A 17,766-nucleotide genomic window follows, 5' to 3' on the forward strand; every position below is an offset into this window, starting at 1 on the left:
GCAGACATGACAGGGAGAAAGCTGGATGTGGCAAGGTCTTGCTGGATAATCTATAAAGTATTAATTCTTTAACCTTTTTCCCCTTCTTTCTCTCCATTCCTCCTTTTTGGAATTGAACCCAAAGGCTTGCACATGCTAGGCAGACCTACCATGAATCCACATTCTCAACCATTTAAGATGCTTATAGGCAATGTAAGGCTTCAGTTATTCTAGATTCCCAAGCTCCAATAATATATTCAATATTCTAACATTTAATATCTAGATTCCAGGGGTATATTTAATATTCCAATGATATATTTAATATTCTAATGCTAGACAGACCCTACCACTAACCTACATTTCCAGCCAAATAAAATGCTTACAGGCAAAACAAGGCCTTAGTTGTTCTTTATTCCCAAGTTCCAATGATATATTTAATATTATAATGATTTATTATAATGTTAGAGCCTAAAGTTTCAGTTCCAGATTTCCATGGAGGTTGTAACCAAATTAGAGTTACAAGAACAACATGGGCATTCGTGTGACGTATCCAAACCATAGAAACTACTTCCAACTCTGATGCAAATGATCTAGACCAGGTGTTCTGATAGATTTTGTATATGTGTTTTAGGGGAGACAGTTGTATGTAGTTCACGCACCTGCATACTAGGAATATACATTTCAAACTTAAAACCTACTAAGCTTTAAAGAAACATTTTGTCCTAGGTTGACCGTCTTCCTCTGTCAGAATATCCAGAAGAGTGAGTGATTATCACTGATCCTGTGCTACAGGGTTGTGGTCTGGGACAGTTATTAGCCAGCTTTAGGAAACCTGCAGGCTAATATAGCTAGCTGAAATTTTAGGTTACATGTCTTTAGTTACCTAAAAGATGCCCTGGATGTAACTTCATCTGTGGGTTTAAATTTGGATCCAAGTATAAACATGAACCTAAGAACCATGAGAAAAAATGCTTGTGCTTCTCCCAGGGCAGCTCTGACTGACAGTGGCTCAAGTGATGCTCTGGCTGTGATAGAGTAATACACACACCTTGGTTCATCAGAACAAGACTTCCAGTGAGTAAGGCCATGCAGTTGGTGGGTTGGTGGTTGTGCAAGTACTGGAAGCCCCATCCTCTCCTGTAGGAAGTTTCATACATATAGCCCGAGGCATTGGCAATCACTTCCAGGAACGTCTCCTGCTGCGTCTTGCTCAGGTAGTTGTATAAGAAGTCATACGCAGTGGCGAAACCTACCAGGGAGTGCGCAAGTGGGACTTCATCCCAAGGTGCGTCTTTCACCAACCTGTAACAGAAGAATAACCCAGAATGAGTGCAGCCTCACTCCTTTGAGCACTCTACAAAGCATACAAATGAATACAAATGTACAAAGACACAATCCAAGAGATGTAAGGACACATACGTGTTAGGCCTAGAGTTAGCACAGCTCCCTCTCTCTCTCTCAGGCTTCTGGCTACATCAAGACTCCTGAGATTTTTTTTTCTTTTTACTTTATATTTTCCATTCATTCATTTATCCATACATTCATTCATTCTTGGTTTTTTGAGACAGGGTTTCTCTGTTTAGCCCTGACTGTCCTGGAACTTGCTCTGTAGACCAGCCTAGCCTCGAACTCAGAGATCCACCTGCTCCTGCCTCCTGAATGCTTGGATTAAAGGTGTGTACACCATGACTTGGCTAGATTTTCCATTCTCGATGACAGATAGAAGAAACTATTCAGATGCATAAGAAACAGAGCATGTGATGGCAAAGTAGCTCAGTGCTCACCCCTCCTTTCTACGTGCTGTTCTTAAGGCTGCTGTGGAAAAAGAGCTCAACAAACATTGGATATCAGTTCTAATATGAACATCAGCTGGTTGGCAGGAAGGTGTGGTAGTCTACAACACCACAGTCTAGACAGAAGTACAAGGTCAATCATGAAGGGAAGAGAGACTCAAACACTGATGAAACTGACTAGGTGATGAGGAGAAGTGATCTGGGTGAGGCCTTACCTGGTCACCTTAGCAGAATTTCAATGCTCTTCCAAAATGAAGTTCTATCCCCCTTGCTTTTCTGATTACTGTGTGTGTGCAATCACAGAATAGTGTGTGGCACAGATAACTCTCAGTAAATAGTTTTGGAAAGAAAGAAAAAAAAATGAACGAAGAAACTGACTATAAAGCCAGGTCATACTGCTTGCAATGATGATGATGTGGTTATGAAACCAGGAATCTGGCAGGATCTCTTTGCATTTATAATAATCTCACTATTCCAGTTAGCTGTCCTGGTACTAAAAAGACGAAGATTGATGAGTTTCTTACTCATTTGGTCATATTAAAAAATGATGCCTTGGGGGGGGGGGGCTGGAGATATGGCTCAGAGGTTAAGAGCACCCGACTGCTCTTCCAGAGGTCATGAGTTCAATTCCCAGCAACCACATGGTGGCTCACAACCATCTGTAAAGAGATCCGATGCCCTCTTCTGGTGTATCTGAAGACAGCTACAGTGTACTCATATATATAAATAAATAAATCTTTAAAAAAAAAATGATGCCTTGGGCGTACACCTTTAATCCCAACACTCAGGAGGCAGAAGCAGGCAGATTTCTGTGAATTTGCAGCCAGTCTGGTCCACAGGGTTCCATAATATCCAGGGCTAGACAGAGAAACCCTTTTTTGAAAAACCATAGATAGACAGATATGATAGATAGGTGACAGATGATTAATAGATGATAGATGGATAGATATGATAGATAGGTGATAGATGATAGATGGAGAGATAAATGATAGATAAAAGATGCCCTTCTGCAGCAATTCAGCTTGTGGGCATTACACCGCTTGTAAACAAATTCTCTGCTCCTAGAAACAAAACATGAGACTATGCTATTGTCAGAGTTCTATGCTATTGCCACAAGTTCTCTAGTGTCTCATAGTGACTGGTGACAGCTCGGTGTCATTGTACCACGTTATGATATATCTATTAAATAGCCATGCATACATCTAGCCACAATGGCCCTGACATCAGTAGCTTGCTATCACCTGTCAAGTCCTTACACACCTGTGTAAATGATGATTTTATTGTTACAAATATTACACAAGACACAACTCCTGAACTTTGTAAAAAATTGCAATGGCAATTTCTTTTAAATTGTCTAGGTCTTGGACATTCAGTTTGTTCCTTTTGAGCAGTTTCCAACTCAACAAAACATGCCAATAGATAAATATTTATCAATTTATCTTTTTCAAAGCTATCCTCTAATAGCTGTATGTCTAGAAGTTTATTTAAATCAACAGTTCTCAATCTGTAGACTAAGATCTCCCCTATCAGATATCCTGCATATATTTATATTATGATTCATAACAGTAGCAAAATTACAGTTATGAAGTTGCAAAAAAAGAACAGTTTTATGGTTGGGTGCCACTATAGCATGAGGAACTGTATTAAAGGTCACAGCATTAGCAAAGTTGAAAGCCACTGATGTAATTTCTTCCCCTATACAGTCTTGTCCAACCTCAGCTACTTCTACGGTCATGGAAACTAGAGGAGGTTTGCTCTTGTGGGAGGGAGTGACTGGAAGCAGGTTAGTGATGAGGATATAAATAAGTAAAATAAATGCATGTTTTAAAACAGGAGGTTTGCTCTCAGCCCATAGATGAGGCAGGAAAAAGCTCAGTGTGACTGAGCAGTGGTTAAGGAATTTATTGAAAAATCTAGCTGGGGAATCATTAGGAAAACATGCAGACATTATAAATTTTCTTTCACTTTAGGAATATATTTACATGTATATCCATTCACCAATCTTGTGGGTGAGTCAAAGTCTATTGTCTGAATGTGGGTGTTCAGGCGGAGTTGATTGCCCCTCCTGCAAAGCACAGCTAGGCCACATCACAATCCCCGCTTTGCTTTCTTTATACTAAGGGAAAGTTAAAGATTTTTTGGAAGGAATGCAGACTTCTTCCAGATTTCAAAGTTCTCCCTTATCATTTACTACTGTCACCCACTAACGATTGCAATGTTTTTACAACATTTTTCCAGTTGATGTTAGAAACATTGACTCTTTCTTCCTGACTCACATTTCAGCCATTGTCAAATGGATAATAAATGTCATTATAAGGATCAGTGACACTTCAGTAGCCAGCTACAAAAAAGCAGCCAGTTAGTACTGGCTCCGATTACACAACACTCTCCTGATGAAACTGGGAAGAACACAGCAGATTCATTTTCATATTGCACAGCTAAGCAATTCAGACTGAAAACCAAGAACAGCAGCCACTCAAAATGACGACAGCATGATACCGTACTCATGGACAAAAACGCCTGTGTAAGGGCAACCTATACCAACAGAACTGGGCATAAAAGGGAATTAAAAGTTCATTGCCATAGTCTGTGGACTTCATACTGCCACTGATTTTTATGGAACTAGCACAGTTTTAGTGTAGAAACCAGGAAGAATACCCATAAATATGTGGGCAGATTACTGAAATACTTTTCAAGCACACATCTGCGAGGCCAGGCATGACCACTCAGAAAGCAGACATATCACACTGGGCAGTGGTGGGGCACGCCTTTAAATCCGACATTCAGGAGGCAGAGGAAGGTGGATCTCTGAGTTCTAGGCCAGCCTGGTCTGCAAAGAAAGTACTAGGATAGCCACGGCTATACAGAAAAAACCTGTCTTAAAAACCCAAGAGAATTAAAAAGGAAAAAAAAAGCATAAATACAAGGTTTGTAAGAATATAAAAGCAGCACCCTCCTTTGTAAATTACTTTTGCTTTAAGTTTTTTCCTAAAAGTCTTTATTACTATCATTGGAGCTCAGTGGCAGGTGGCTTTCCTGGCCTGCGTGAGCCCAGGGTTCAAGAAAAAGACAGAAGGCATATGTATCTTTCTAAAATTTAACAGACTAATAAGATTAAATTTTATTATAGCAATTTTATATGCTTTCCAAATTATTAATTATGTACAGAAGACAGTAGCAGAAATCTATAACGTTTACACTGCTTCAAATCTGATAAATTACTTCTTTAACAAAACTCTCTCTCTCTCTCTCTCTCTCTCTCTCTCTCTCTCTCTCTCTCTCTCTCATCCAACATCTCAAAATCTGCTCCTCATTAGGATGTGTATCAAAAACAAAGAAAACTAGGACCCAAAACAAGAGACAACATGAGAGAAAAGAAACAAGACACTGAGCCAGTGTTGAAGGGATCCAATGTAAGTCAAAGGCTATGGCTATAGAAGCTCATACAGGGTCAGCCAGTAAGAACACACCTTAAAAATATCTTGCTTTGGAGATGGGGCAAAGATGGCTCAGTGGGTAAAGTGCAAGTGTGAGGATCTAAAGTAGGCTCCCCAGCTCCCTATGGAGAAAGCCTAGCAAACGCACACTTGCATCCTCAGCACTGATGAGACAGAGAAGTAAATCCCTGGAGCTCACTGGCCAGCTGGTCTACCTGAAATGGCAATCTCTACAGTCAATGAGAAACCCTAGCTCAAAATAATAATAATAATAATAATAATAATAATAATAATGTAGTAAATTATGAAGGAAAAGACCTGAAATCCCTGGCCTCTTTATGTGTACCTGCAAACAAGTACACCTGCGCGCACGCCCATACACACACGCATATGTCACATATACAAAGAGAATATCTTACCTAAAAACCTTTCAAGAAGACTTACATGACTGGCCAAATGTCTGGTTTGTAATTAATGGCTAAGTGTATAATGAAAAATTAGGCAATTAAAAAAAAGCTGTTAACCTTAGAACAAAAAGTTGCATAAAACTGAAAAACAGTACACAGAACGGTTCAGTTGTCGACAACTTTAGCTTTATTAAAATATGCAAATACAACATGAAACACATTAAAATTGTAATATACCCATAAAATATGAGCTATACTACAATTAAAACAGGTTGAGAATTGTTTTCATGATGACGTAACTGGGTAAGAATGTGAGAGAAGACGTATTTATTGTCTTAGGATTTTCTATAAGCACCTTACACAGTGAGAATGGCAAGAGATGGTTTCTCCCTCACAGCCTACAGAAGGGAGCAGTCACCTTACACACTTTGTGCTCACACTTCCGGCCTCTTCTGTTGTTTTCAGCGGTCTATCTATTCTGAGGTACTTAAGTTACAGTAGCAACAACACAACATTTGAAGAGTCCAATGGTGCAACTCTCGAAAGCCTGCTCCATCCTTTCTTTCTGTTGCTATCTAACATTTGGTTATCCTGGTATTTGCTTTAACATGTGATCCATTAACATGGAAAGAAAAAGCATAGGACAACCTGAGACGATAATTTTGTTGTCAAATTGATAAATCTTTTCCTTTTTAGAAAAATATTGTACTGGTTATATTTTTGTTGTGATAAAAAAAATACCCTACAAAAAGCAACTTAGGGTAGAAAGGGTTTATTTAACATGTTTCTAGGTTATAGCCCATCATTGTGGGGAAGTCAAGGCAGGTTCTTGAAGCAGCTAGCTACATTATATGCACAGTCAAGAGCAAAGAGAAATCAATGTGTACATACTCCCTTTCCACACTTACATAGTCCAGGACCCAAACATAGTCCAGGGAATGGTGCCACCCATAAGGAATGGGTTTTCTCTGCTCAATTAAAGCAATCAAGATAATCCACAGACCAATCCATTCTAGACAATCTTTTGAGAGTCCTTTCCTAGGTGGGAAACAATCACAAGTGCTAGAGTCAAAGTAAAGTAGGCTTTACCGTACAAGGATGCAGTAGAATCTTATCTACTCAGGACTCCCTCTTAGAAAATGGCATAGTTGTGTGACACTCTTACTTTAGAAGGCTTTATCAAAATTTTTCTTTTACACTATGATTTTTTAATGGTTTCCTAAAGTGGTATACAAAACTTCATAAAATCTAGGCATCTTTTAAAAACAGTGAATGGACTGTGGCTGATTTTATTCCGAGCGCCAATAGAAAATAATATTCTGAAATGTACTCCTTCAGTGCTGGAAACCTGAAATGTGCTTATTAATCACAGATTTGTACTTCTTCTTAATAAAAAAAGATGCTTTCGGTATGTTTTTGGAAGAAGCATTCTAAACACTAGAATTACAGAATGAAGAGACCACTTAGAGGGGGTGCAGCCCCTTACCAGAGAGAGATAGTCAAGCCAGACTCTCTGAAGAGGAAATCACCTATTTATCAAAATGTTAAGCACAATCTTCAAAGTACAGATTATTACATAAGCATTTACACTATGACCAGCACATTTTAGTGGAAACTAATAAAAAACAGAGAGGAGTGAAATGGAAACAAGATTAAAAACATGCTTGTCTCAGTTACTTTTCTATTGTTGTGAAGAGACCCCTGTGACCAAAGCAACTTATAGAAGAAAGCATTTAAGTGGGGCTGGCTTACAGTTTCAGAGGGTGAATCCATGACCTTCATGACAGGAATATGGCAGCAGGCAAGCAGGGCAGGCAGGCAGGCAGGCAGGCATGGCACTGGACCAGTATCTGGGAACTTACATCCTGATCTGCATGCAGGAGGCAGAGATTGGGCCTGGTGTGGGCTTTTAAACCTCAAAGTCCTTTCCCAATGACATACCTTCTCCAGCAAGGCCACACCTCCTAATCCTTCCTAAAATATTCCCACCAACTGGGGACCAAGTATTCAAACATATAAGCCCCATGGGGCCATTCTCACTTAACCGGCCACATTCCACTTCCTGTCTTCCATAAGCCTGTAGTCATATCATAATGTAAATGTATTTCATCTAACTTCGAAAGTCTCTGTAGACTCTGTATTTGGATATACGAGCCTAGGGGGACATTCTCATTCAAACCGCCACAATTATTTAAATTTAAGGGCCACTTTCTATATGCATACATATACTTCATGAAAGATTACATAGATGACAGATGTCGTGTTATGATGAAAATTTTGCTTTTTACAGAGTCATATTTCAAAAGGTCTGAAGATCACTGTCTTTAAGGAAAACCTGATATCCTGTGAGTAGCTATGTCCTTCTGGCACAGAGTTTCCTACCATAGTTTCCTTGGAAGATGCGGAAGCTGAGGCTGCCCTGATGCTCCAGCAGAGGGTCTGGGGCAAATTGAGGGCCCACCATGAAGTCATAAAAGTATCCCAAGAAGCCAGAGAAGTTCAGAATGTTCAAAGCGAGAGGATAATGTGCTGAACGGTGACTCCAGCCAACTTAAGGAAAGATATAACTTGTCCCTTGTGCCAAATCCAAGGAGGACATCCCCTGCTTCCAACCTTTTTTTTTTTTTTGCTTAAAAACAAAATAGATAATGAAATTAATGAAATGATATTTGTTTCAGCACCTTATTCCAATAATGTTTATTTTATTTTAGGGCCTAGTACATAATTTCAAAAAGTGCATCTGTCTGTCTGTCTGCCTGCCTGCCTACCCATCTATCCATCCATCCATCCATCCATCCATCCATCCATCCATCCATATACCATCACTGAAAACACCTAAGGAAAAGGGTTAGCAAGAATTTTCTCTTGTGAATCATAAAAAAGTATTTTTGGACTATGCTATTTCATATTGTGACAAAACAAAATAAACTTAAAGTGATAAGAAATTATGAACCAAATTTGTAAGCTATCTTCAAAGCACATTTAAAAAACATCTTCCAAGTTTTACATCTAAGATATCTGATATTTAGATCTAGTAGCACTAAGAATAAAAATTGACCTCCTTGTTAAAGGAAATCACATTCTCTTGGCTTCTCTAACCATGTGGCATGCTCTCAAACTAGGTTGTCAAACTAGATTTAGCCAGACTTAAAATCTTCTCCACATCAGTCATCAACCAAAGTAAAACCCTTCATAAACGTCACATAGTTTTTAAAGATTTGATCAATACAAGGCTCTGGGTTCAGTTTTTAGAAATGAAAAAAACAGACAACAACCATCACAAAACGCTTTATACAGAACTGGAGTTAATATACAGTCTTAGCTATACGCGTGGGTTTTATGTATTTTCCTCAGTCCCTTTCTCTGGATTTTTCATTGTAATAGTATATTCACAGCTGGAGAATCTTGAACGTACTAACATGCACTCACTACAATGCCTCAATATCAGATCACTACCTGTAGTTCATCAAGAATCCATGCGATAGACGTCCTCAACTCCACACTCCCCGTAGGTGGAGATGACATGATGTCGTCTTTTCCATCAGCTGCAGAAAAAGAATCCAAGGGTGCCCATGTGGCTTCCGTGCCTGACGCTTCTTCTCATTCTTCCAACTGTTACTCACTAGAGATTACTACAGAACCACTCTAATTAAATCTGACCTTTGAACTTCCCTTCTAAACATTTTTCATCATCCACAGAAACTATACATATTGTATTTAAAGGCCTATTTCCTCATTTCATAATTTCTCCTGGAGACAACTATATGTATGTATGCAGAAACACCCCCCAACACACACACAAATAATTGGAATATACACACTAGCAAATATGAAGTAGCGATGTCTCTAGGGTCTGCAACACTAAAGTTTAGCATATCCAACAGCTTCAAGTATTGTAAGCTCAGTGATGTGGTCTCTCCTGACTGAGGCCCAGAAACAACTGGCAACTCTCAGTTAAAACTCTTTCCTACACTAGGCTTTTATCTGGATGAACTTACAAAAACCTAACCCTGGTACAACTTCTGCCATCTGCTCCTGTAAGTAAGCAGAGACCCTAAAAACACAAGTTACCACCTGAGAAAGCACTAGCCATTTTAGTTTCAGAATTAAAGATAGCCCATGCATCTGCAAGATCAGAACCGAATCGATCAAGCTCCAGCATCTAGTGGCAGTACTCACTGAACCACCATGGGTTTATAACCAGCAACATCCAGATTGTGAGGAGATAGGCAGGACAGAGAGTCCGAGTTCTTCCACGAAGTAGAAAGAAAAGAAAGGGGCACAGAGCAAACTGCGGGTGGATGCTTGGTTTATAATGAGCGAAGACTGGGCTGAGTGTAGCTCTGGGGTAGAAGGCTTCTCTCCAAAACCTAAGGTTATGTCCCCAGCATGTCCCCCCAACACACATACACACTTGAGAGAAAGAGCAGACTAAAGTCGGATGTGGTGGCAGGCACCTGCAATTGTAGTACTTAGTGGCTAAGGCAGCAGCATCACTTCATAAGTTCAAGATATAACTGGAAAACAGTGAGACATCTCATGTCCCAAAGCAAAGCAAGACTCTGGTATAATGTCTAGACTTCACCCCTCCTGAATTGGGTAGATGACTGCCAATCTCTGTGTGTGTGTGTCTGTCTTTTCGTCTGCCTCTCTGTCTCTCTGTCTCTCTCTCTGTCTGTCTCTGTCTCTGTTTCTCTCTCTCTCTCTCTCTCTCTCTCTCTCTCTCTCTCTCTCTCTCTCTCTCTCTCTCTCTCTCTCTCTCTGATGGATGGGTTGTGACTGAGATTCCCAGTTCTTTATTTGTATTATAGCTGCCATACACATTGTTAATTTGGTGTTCTTTTATTTTACAGTGAAAAGGTCACATGCACACATATCTGACCATGCTGCTGTTCTGTTAAACCCTTCAATGGCCTCACAGAGCTCTTGAGAAAAAAGTCCAAGCTGGCTCTTCTGACTCAAAAACCTCACAGCTGGCTTCCCCTTCCTATAGTACATTTTCAGTTTCTTAAATCATCCTGCTTTCTTGCTTTGTCAGCCAACTGTGCATCAGCTACTTCTGCCTGGGACAGCCCAGCATGGCTTTCCCTGCATCACTGGATGATTCATGATTTTGTTTTTCCCTCATTCTTCAGACCTCAGCCAAACACCTCTTGGGTCTTCCCACTGTGATTGAAGCTGGCTGACAATAGTGTCATCTGCATTAATACTGTCCATTCATTTTTAATCTCCCACTCAGAACCACCCTAGGCACAGCAGATGGATAACTCATGCTTTCATTTCTTTATGTCTGATACTCAGCAAAATGCTTTAAGCTGAGTATGTTTACTTACATGATGTAATTATATTTATTACAAATGAAGTTGTATAAAAATGAAATTGCCCATGTTGACATAAATTTGTAAAAAGAAAACATAAACACAAACCTACAACCTCTGGGGCCCTCCACACAGACCCATAGTCCCTGGGGCTTTCTACATTGATCCACAGTCCCTAGAGTGCTCCACACAGACCCACACACAGTGCCTAGAGCTCTCTGTGCAGTTCCAGCATGAGCATCTGTGGTTGGTCAGCCTCCATCCACAGCGCCTGTTCACTCTCCTTCAGACCGCTGGATAAGGGCCCCAAACTCTTCCAAGTTTTTATTCTCTGGCATATGTGACTTTTTTTTTAACTCCAACCCCACCCCCTGCAGCTTTGAAGCCTTCTGCAGGAATGTTTCAACTTGGTAAGTCACTGCAATTGGGAAGAACATACTTAAAACAACAGTGTCTCAATAACTCAACAACTGCTCTAAACTACAACATGAGACAAACATAGTATTTACCTCCAACTTATGACTAGGATTAGATCTAAAGAAGTCAAATAATATGTTCAGGGTCCCTGCTTGGACTCAAGATTAGACAACAGGCAGTGTGGTTCTGGAGTCGTAGCCCTTTCCTGCAATGATGTACAACTGCCCTCTGTCTAACACCTCTACACATTCTCTGCACACATAGGAGGAAGTGGTTTGAAAGTGAACTCACCAAAGCTTTGCAGTGGGAACACAGTATCATATGATAGACTCCAAGGCTCAAGGGTTCTGGGGTGAACGAATACGGGGTGAAAACAGATCATTAAAAAAGAAAAGGAAATCCAAGACCCTTGGAAGAAATAGAGATCCACAAATCCTGACTATCTTACCTCCTCTGTGAAGTACAGTGTCTTTGTGATTACAGGCTGACAGACTAGACCAAAGGCTGGCGATATGTGGGTCTTCAGAATGAAAGTGAGGCCAAATGGATACAAGCAGCCATAGTGTACAAGGGACCAAATTAACATTCACAGCTGCAGGAATACCCATGATTTCTGCTCTTGGTAAATCAAGTCGGTCAAAGTAAAATCACTTCTCCTTTCAGAGTTACTTAGTGGTCTATGGGGCAGGTATACTGTATTATGTTCTCAGGGCCTCGGTAAGTGTATAGGTCAATGACAGGGCATGACATGGAAACCAAAAATTACACTTCGGGTAAGAGATCCTACAGAACATTTGAAAGGCGCTATTAGGGTAGAGATAGAGGTCAGAGGTTTCTGGAAAGAAATTCCGTTTGGGACATACACTCATGGTCAAACTACAAAATGTGTACTCTAGTACCTAGCACAACCCAATAAGCTGAATTAAAAAGAACCAGCCATGATAACTGCAGTAGACTAGATACAGGGCTAGAGACATATCACGGAGGAAGCAGTTAATTCCAGTCATGGAGTCTGATAGACTTTTGGAAAGTTGTGGGGAAATCTAGCTCCTGGGATTGGGCAATTTGTTATTGCTAGGCCCAGGGCAGACTTGAGGATGCCAGCTCAAGCAGTCCCAGGGAGACAACAATGTAAAACAATCAAGTCACAAAATGCTTAAAAGACAAAAGATGACAGAAAAGCTGCTCATTCTGGATGGGCATATTTTTTTGTGGTTAATATGACAATGGGATCTGTTTGTTTGTTTGTTTGTTTGTTTGTTTGTTTGTTTGTTTTAAATCTCTCAAAAAGGACTTCCTAAAGTTTGCCTTCATTCACTAACCATAGAACCAGCCTCAATCAACTGCCCTCAGGAGAGTCAAGAAAGAAGAGGGGGAAGAAACAGGTGCTGAGTGGGAGAGCCTAAATCTGTGAGCTGTAGTGAGGAGACCCTAAAAACAGTTAATGCCAAGACATTTGCCAAGGATTGAACTGTCTGTCAGCCTTCCATAGTATCATAAAATAGCTGACAAAATCATCTGAAGAAAAGGAAAAAGTTAGTTCATAGTTCCAGTTTGTAGTCGGTCACTGGCCCCATTGTTTTGGTGAGGGAGAACACTGTGCTAAAAACTATATGGTAGAGTGTAACTTTCATGTCATGTCAGCTGGGAAGCAGTGAGGAAGGAACTTGTGTGCATCACCACATAGATAAAGCCCTTTCTCGTGATATTATAAGGGTTCATATAATCTGATCTGGACTAACCACTAAGGCTCACATGGTGGAGACACTCAACTGGTAGCACTACTAGGAGATAGGGCCTAACTAGAGTTTGAGGAAATCTTATGGGACATGCTATGGAAGACTATCCTGGAACCCCAGCTCCTTCCTCACTGCTTTCCTAAAGTGAGTCAGATGAAGTGGACAGAAGCAACAGATAATGCTGTAAAAAAAAAAAAAAGACATGTAAGACAGTGAAGTATCCTCTTTCTCCCAGCAGCCAGCTCTCCCCTTACATTCCCTATCTCCCCCAGGTACAGTCTGTAACCAGCCACTCAGGTCCATCCTTCACACGGCCTCTCATCCATCTATCATGCAAATTTCAGTGGACCTCAGAATCACGTGGGTGACTTGTTAGATGTCTTGGGGCATTACACAAGTTGGGAAGTCAGCGATAGGGAGAAGCTAGCATCTATTTTCTAAATGATGGTCTAAATGCTGAAAGAATTATACTTAGTTTCTACCTTTCCCAACCCTTGGAATCTTAACTGTGGCATTCATTTCCCTCCTTGATTGACAGTATATCCCCTAACAAGTGTCTCTTTGCTGATTCATTCATGCCAGGCCATCATTACCCAAAATAGCTTTCTAAATCACAGGCTTATGTAAGAGACTGTATATGTTTCTGCTGTTCAAAGCCAGCAGACAGAAAGGACAAAGAAAGGTAGAAGAGATATTATGTGTAATTAATATGCATTCCCTTAACTGACAAAGCCTTACAACTTGAAAAGTTAAAGGCCATTTCAAAGCTACCTATGACAAAATGAACTATTTGGCTTACCAAGAGATCCATTCCCAAAAGAGCCAATGAACACACCTGGCTCCTTATCAACAGATCAAATAAGCACATCTGAACCATTATGAACAGATCCAATAAGCACAGCTTATCAAGTGATCCAATGAGCACAGCTGTACCATTATCAAGTGATTCAATAAGCACAGCTGTACCATTATCAAGTGATCCAATGAGCACATCTGTGCCATTATTGAGTGATCCAATGAGCACAGCTGTACCATTATCAAGTGATCCAATGAGCCCAGCTGTACCATTATCAAGTGATTGGATGAGCATGCTTGTATCAGCAGCAGCCTCAGTAGCTATTACAAATACTCATTTTGCATTACGAAGAATGCACAGACAGGAAGGTCCCAACACAAGTGATGTCAGAATGGGGTTCTTATTTCATCGAATACACAAACCCAGTGTTTAAAAACTGATTTCATAATTGGATATTTCCTAATATCACAGAAAATTAAAGATCTTCCTGAAGCGTCATTACAAACAGACTCAGTGCCTGCCAATTAAGCACCTTCCCTTGAGATGGGAAATAAGGAATGCCTAAAATCCAAGCATCATGCCTGCCAAGTTTTTGTTAGAAAACATCTAAAGCTACACTTTAAATGTTTCTAAGTAATGACTAGGCAGACCTTTATATATAAGTTACCTGTGCTGTATATACAAAGTGAGAGACTCCACTATGAAAAGGAGGCTTCTTCTGGCCTGAAGTAATTCAGAAAGCATTTAAACAGGCAACAAGGGGCACTGAAGTACACAAGTACAAACATATCTTACAAAGAAAATTCACTTTTTGTTTCCTTCTGACTGAGTATGATGGGAGCACTCATCAAACACCCTAAACATTTGTAGAAAGAAGCATTATTAAAACAGCTTCGTCCTCACCAGCATTGGAAAGAAAGAAAACAGTTTAGAGTTTAGGGTGTCTGAGCAGCAAGAACTAAGGCAAACTGAGCATCCTGTACAGAGGGTGACTTCACTCAAGTTCAACTGGACTCCAAGGATGCTCGCTTGACCTCACCTGCCAACCTGACCAGGCTTCCTCCACAGCTTTCGGGTCCGGTGCCCACAGATCCATATGTAATCACGCCAGTGGGCAGCAACCTGCTTATTAAGAGGCAGTCAAGAAGGAACTTCCCAATCAAGGGTCAGGGTCCTACCACTTGGGATTCTGTACATATTAAAAAAAATGTCCAGTGTTAAAAAAAAGCTCAGAGCCATGTATTTTCAAGGATCTAAATCTACACAAAATGAGGAACCTGGGACAGAGTTTAAACAACAGGAAAGAAAGAAGTCAGAGTGAGGGGGAAGGGCAAAAGAAAAAAACCTGAATGAGAAAAAGCCAGAGTTGGAGGCTGGGTTCTGACAGGCCCAGTGCTTTAATGGATTCCAGGTGTCTACTAACAGTCCTCTTGGCCTTCACTGGAAGGTCACCAGAGGAAAACCTGATCTTTTCACTCACAGTGCCATGTGGCTCTGTGTGTTGGGGCCCAGCTACTTCCTTCCACTTTTGATTTTCTATGTTAGTTTAACAGTTTAGAAAAGCAAAAAGCCCAAGAAGCAGCTGCAAGAAACAGCCTTTTGAGATCCACAGGCCAGGATGAAACAGGCCTCACAGTGCGTCTTAGTCCACAGAGCAACAGAACAGAATGGTTCATTTCAGTGTAATAGAGACTTTGCTTTTCTAACCTCTTTCTCTTGCTGTTTTATTTTACAAACACGCCCTAGGATTTCAGAAGTTTGCAATCCATAAGTAAGGACTTAATAATCTGTTGCACAGAAAAAAAGGGACAATTATATCTCTGTTCAAAAGTTCAACTTGCAGTCTTCCCCTCACTAATTCTCCCAATTCCCTGCTCCAGCACAAGAGTGAAGTCATTTTCTCCTGTGTGATTTATTTTCTCATGATAAGGCCTAGAAAAACACGACAAGGAGAGGGAGAAAGAGTGATTCACTACAAATACTTCTCAAAAGCACAACTCCAGAGCACCAGAGTAGCTGAAAGTCGGGCTCTACACCCAAGCCTTGATCCTGCACCTTGCCTCTCTCTGTATAATGGAAGAAATGAAGTTTTAGTAGACTGTGCGCCAACTACAGAATCTTAAGAGCTTTCTGGGCGTCATCTTGTCCCATCCTTGGAACCCTCATGGAGGGAAAGGTTCGTCCATATTTCATAGACGTAAAAAACATGACTACAGTAGCTATGAAATCTGCCAGAGGACATGGGGCTAATTACAACAGAATCAGGACACAAACAAGACATAGATCTACCCCAAAGACCCCTGTGTTGGGCCTGTTTTCCCTGGGTTCACAAATTAAGAGAAAAGCCCCTAAAACTCACTACTGGGAGATGCACACTGGATGCCTCCAGCTATCAACTCCAGCTTGAGCAAATCCCTTCCGTTACAATCCACATCTCTTCACAATGCTTTCATCTCTATGTCTGATAAAGTGAGACAAGGTATGTTCAGACTTCTCTGCAGTGACTAGACAACCGTGGTCTCCAATAACAGAGTGAGTCTTTTGTTTTATTTGCATTAAGTTCTAGATCACCAAATACATACACTGAGTATATCAAGCTCACAGCAATCCATCTAACGAAGATGTGCGTGAGACACAGAGTATGGAGGGATGCTGTCACTTCACTCATTTTTCTAACATGACATAAATCTACTAGGGGTTGGGGATTTGGCTCAGTGGTAGAGCGCTTGCCTAGGAAGCGCAAGGTCCTGGGTTCAATCCCCAGCCCCGAAAAAAAAAAAAAGAAAAGAAAAGAAAAAAAATCTACTAAAGAATTCAACTAGTCTAGGGGGAAACATGGCTGGCTAAATCACACATCTATCGCCTCCATCCTTACTCCTTCATCTCTCAGGTTTAGTGAAATCTGCTCAGGAGAGGCTCTGTTAAGGGAATCTATGCATGCACCAGACAACATATTCCCTGCTCCCCCTTCAGTGCTGTCTGAAAAGCATCAATAGACTTCATTGCCCACACCAGAGGATGCTTAGGAGAGTACTCTGAAAATCCAGAAGATTCTCTGTGGACTTTGGGCTAAGAATAATTGTTCTTTTATAGAATAACTGACCTGATCTTTATTCTCATGGGCACTGTAAACTTCAACGCTGAGGAAGCCTATCATCTTGTTGCTAAATAAATGAATAAATAAAACAAATCAACCTCAGGGTCCACATGTGGCCCACTCGAGGTCACATGTGTGATGCATTTTAGTGAGTCTCATTATTGTCCTCCCAAGCCATTTCCCAACTCTTCAACTACTTTTTCAGCTACTTTCTATTTGAATTCTGTATTATGTGTCTTTAAATTTGGTGATGGTAAAGGCACAATACAGGCACACACAAGTAAGAAAGTAAAAAAGGCCTGCACATTACAAAATGTTTAAGAAAAAAAAACAGACTAATATGTGCTGACTCCAAAATATCATTGAACCGATCTTCATAGGAATCTGTTTAAAATCTCTAGGAAACACTTTTTTTAGACTATTATTTTCCTGGCTTGAATTTTAAACTCTTGATGAAAAAAGAAAGTACTATTCTGCTTATGTCCATTCATTGTTGCAACTTTTTACATTGTATTTTGTGTGTGTGCACACATTTATTCATGCCATGGCACACATATAGAGGTCAAAGGACAACTTGTGAGAACCAGTTCTCCCCTTTAGCCATGTGGGTCTCAGAGAATGAACTCAGGCCATCAGGTTGATAGAAGTACACTGACGCCTGAGCCATCTTAAAGGCACAACAACAACAACAACAACACACACATACACACACCACACACACACACATATACCACACACACACACCCCACACACACACATAACACACACACACATAACACACAC

At 40.5% G+C, this 17,766-nt stretch overlaps 1 protein-coding gene across 9 annotated transcripts in view; it reads right to left on the reverse strand.

Moving 5' to 3' along the window:
- Positions 1-17,766, reverse strand: part of Dse (dermatan sulfate epimerase) — a 78,725-nt gene that overhangs the window by 15,952 nt on the left and 45,007 nt on the right. For 2 of the 9 annotated variants that reach the window (XM_087597907.1, XM_087597909.1), the window contains exons 3-7: positions 9,073-9,161; positions 7,999-8,245; positions 7,369-7,486; positions 6,525-6,654; positions 1,028-1,281 (exon numbers count right to left, since the gene is read on the reverse strand). In XM_087597907.1, the coding sequence (XP_087454033.1) occupies positions 1,028-1,281; positions 6,525-6,568 (298 nt within the window). In that variant the 5' untranslated portion in view covers positions 6,569-6,654; positions 7,369-7,486; positions 7,999-8,245; positions 9,073-9,161. 9 annotated transcript variants of the gene reach the window in all.

Source organism: Rattus norvegicus, chromosome 20 (genome assembly GCF_021556685.1).
Source record: "Rattus norvegicus strain SHRSP/BbbUtx chromosome 20, alternate assembly SHRSP_T2T, whole genome shotgun sequence".
NCBI classification, from domain to species: domain Eukaryota; kingdom Metazoa; phylum Chordata; class Mammalia; order Rodentia; family Muridae; genus Rattus; species Rattus norvegicus.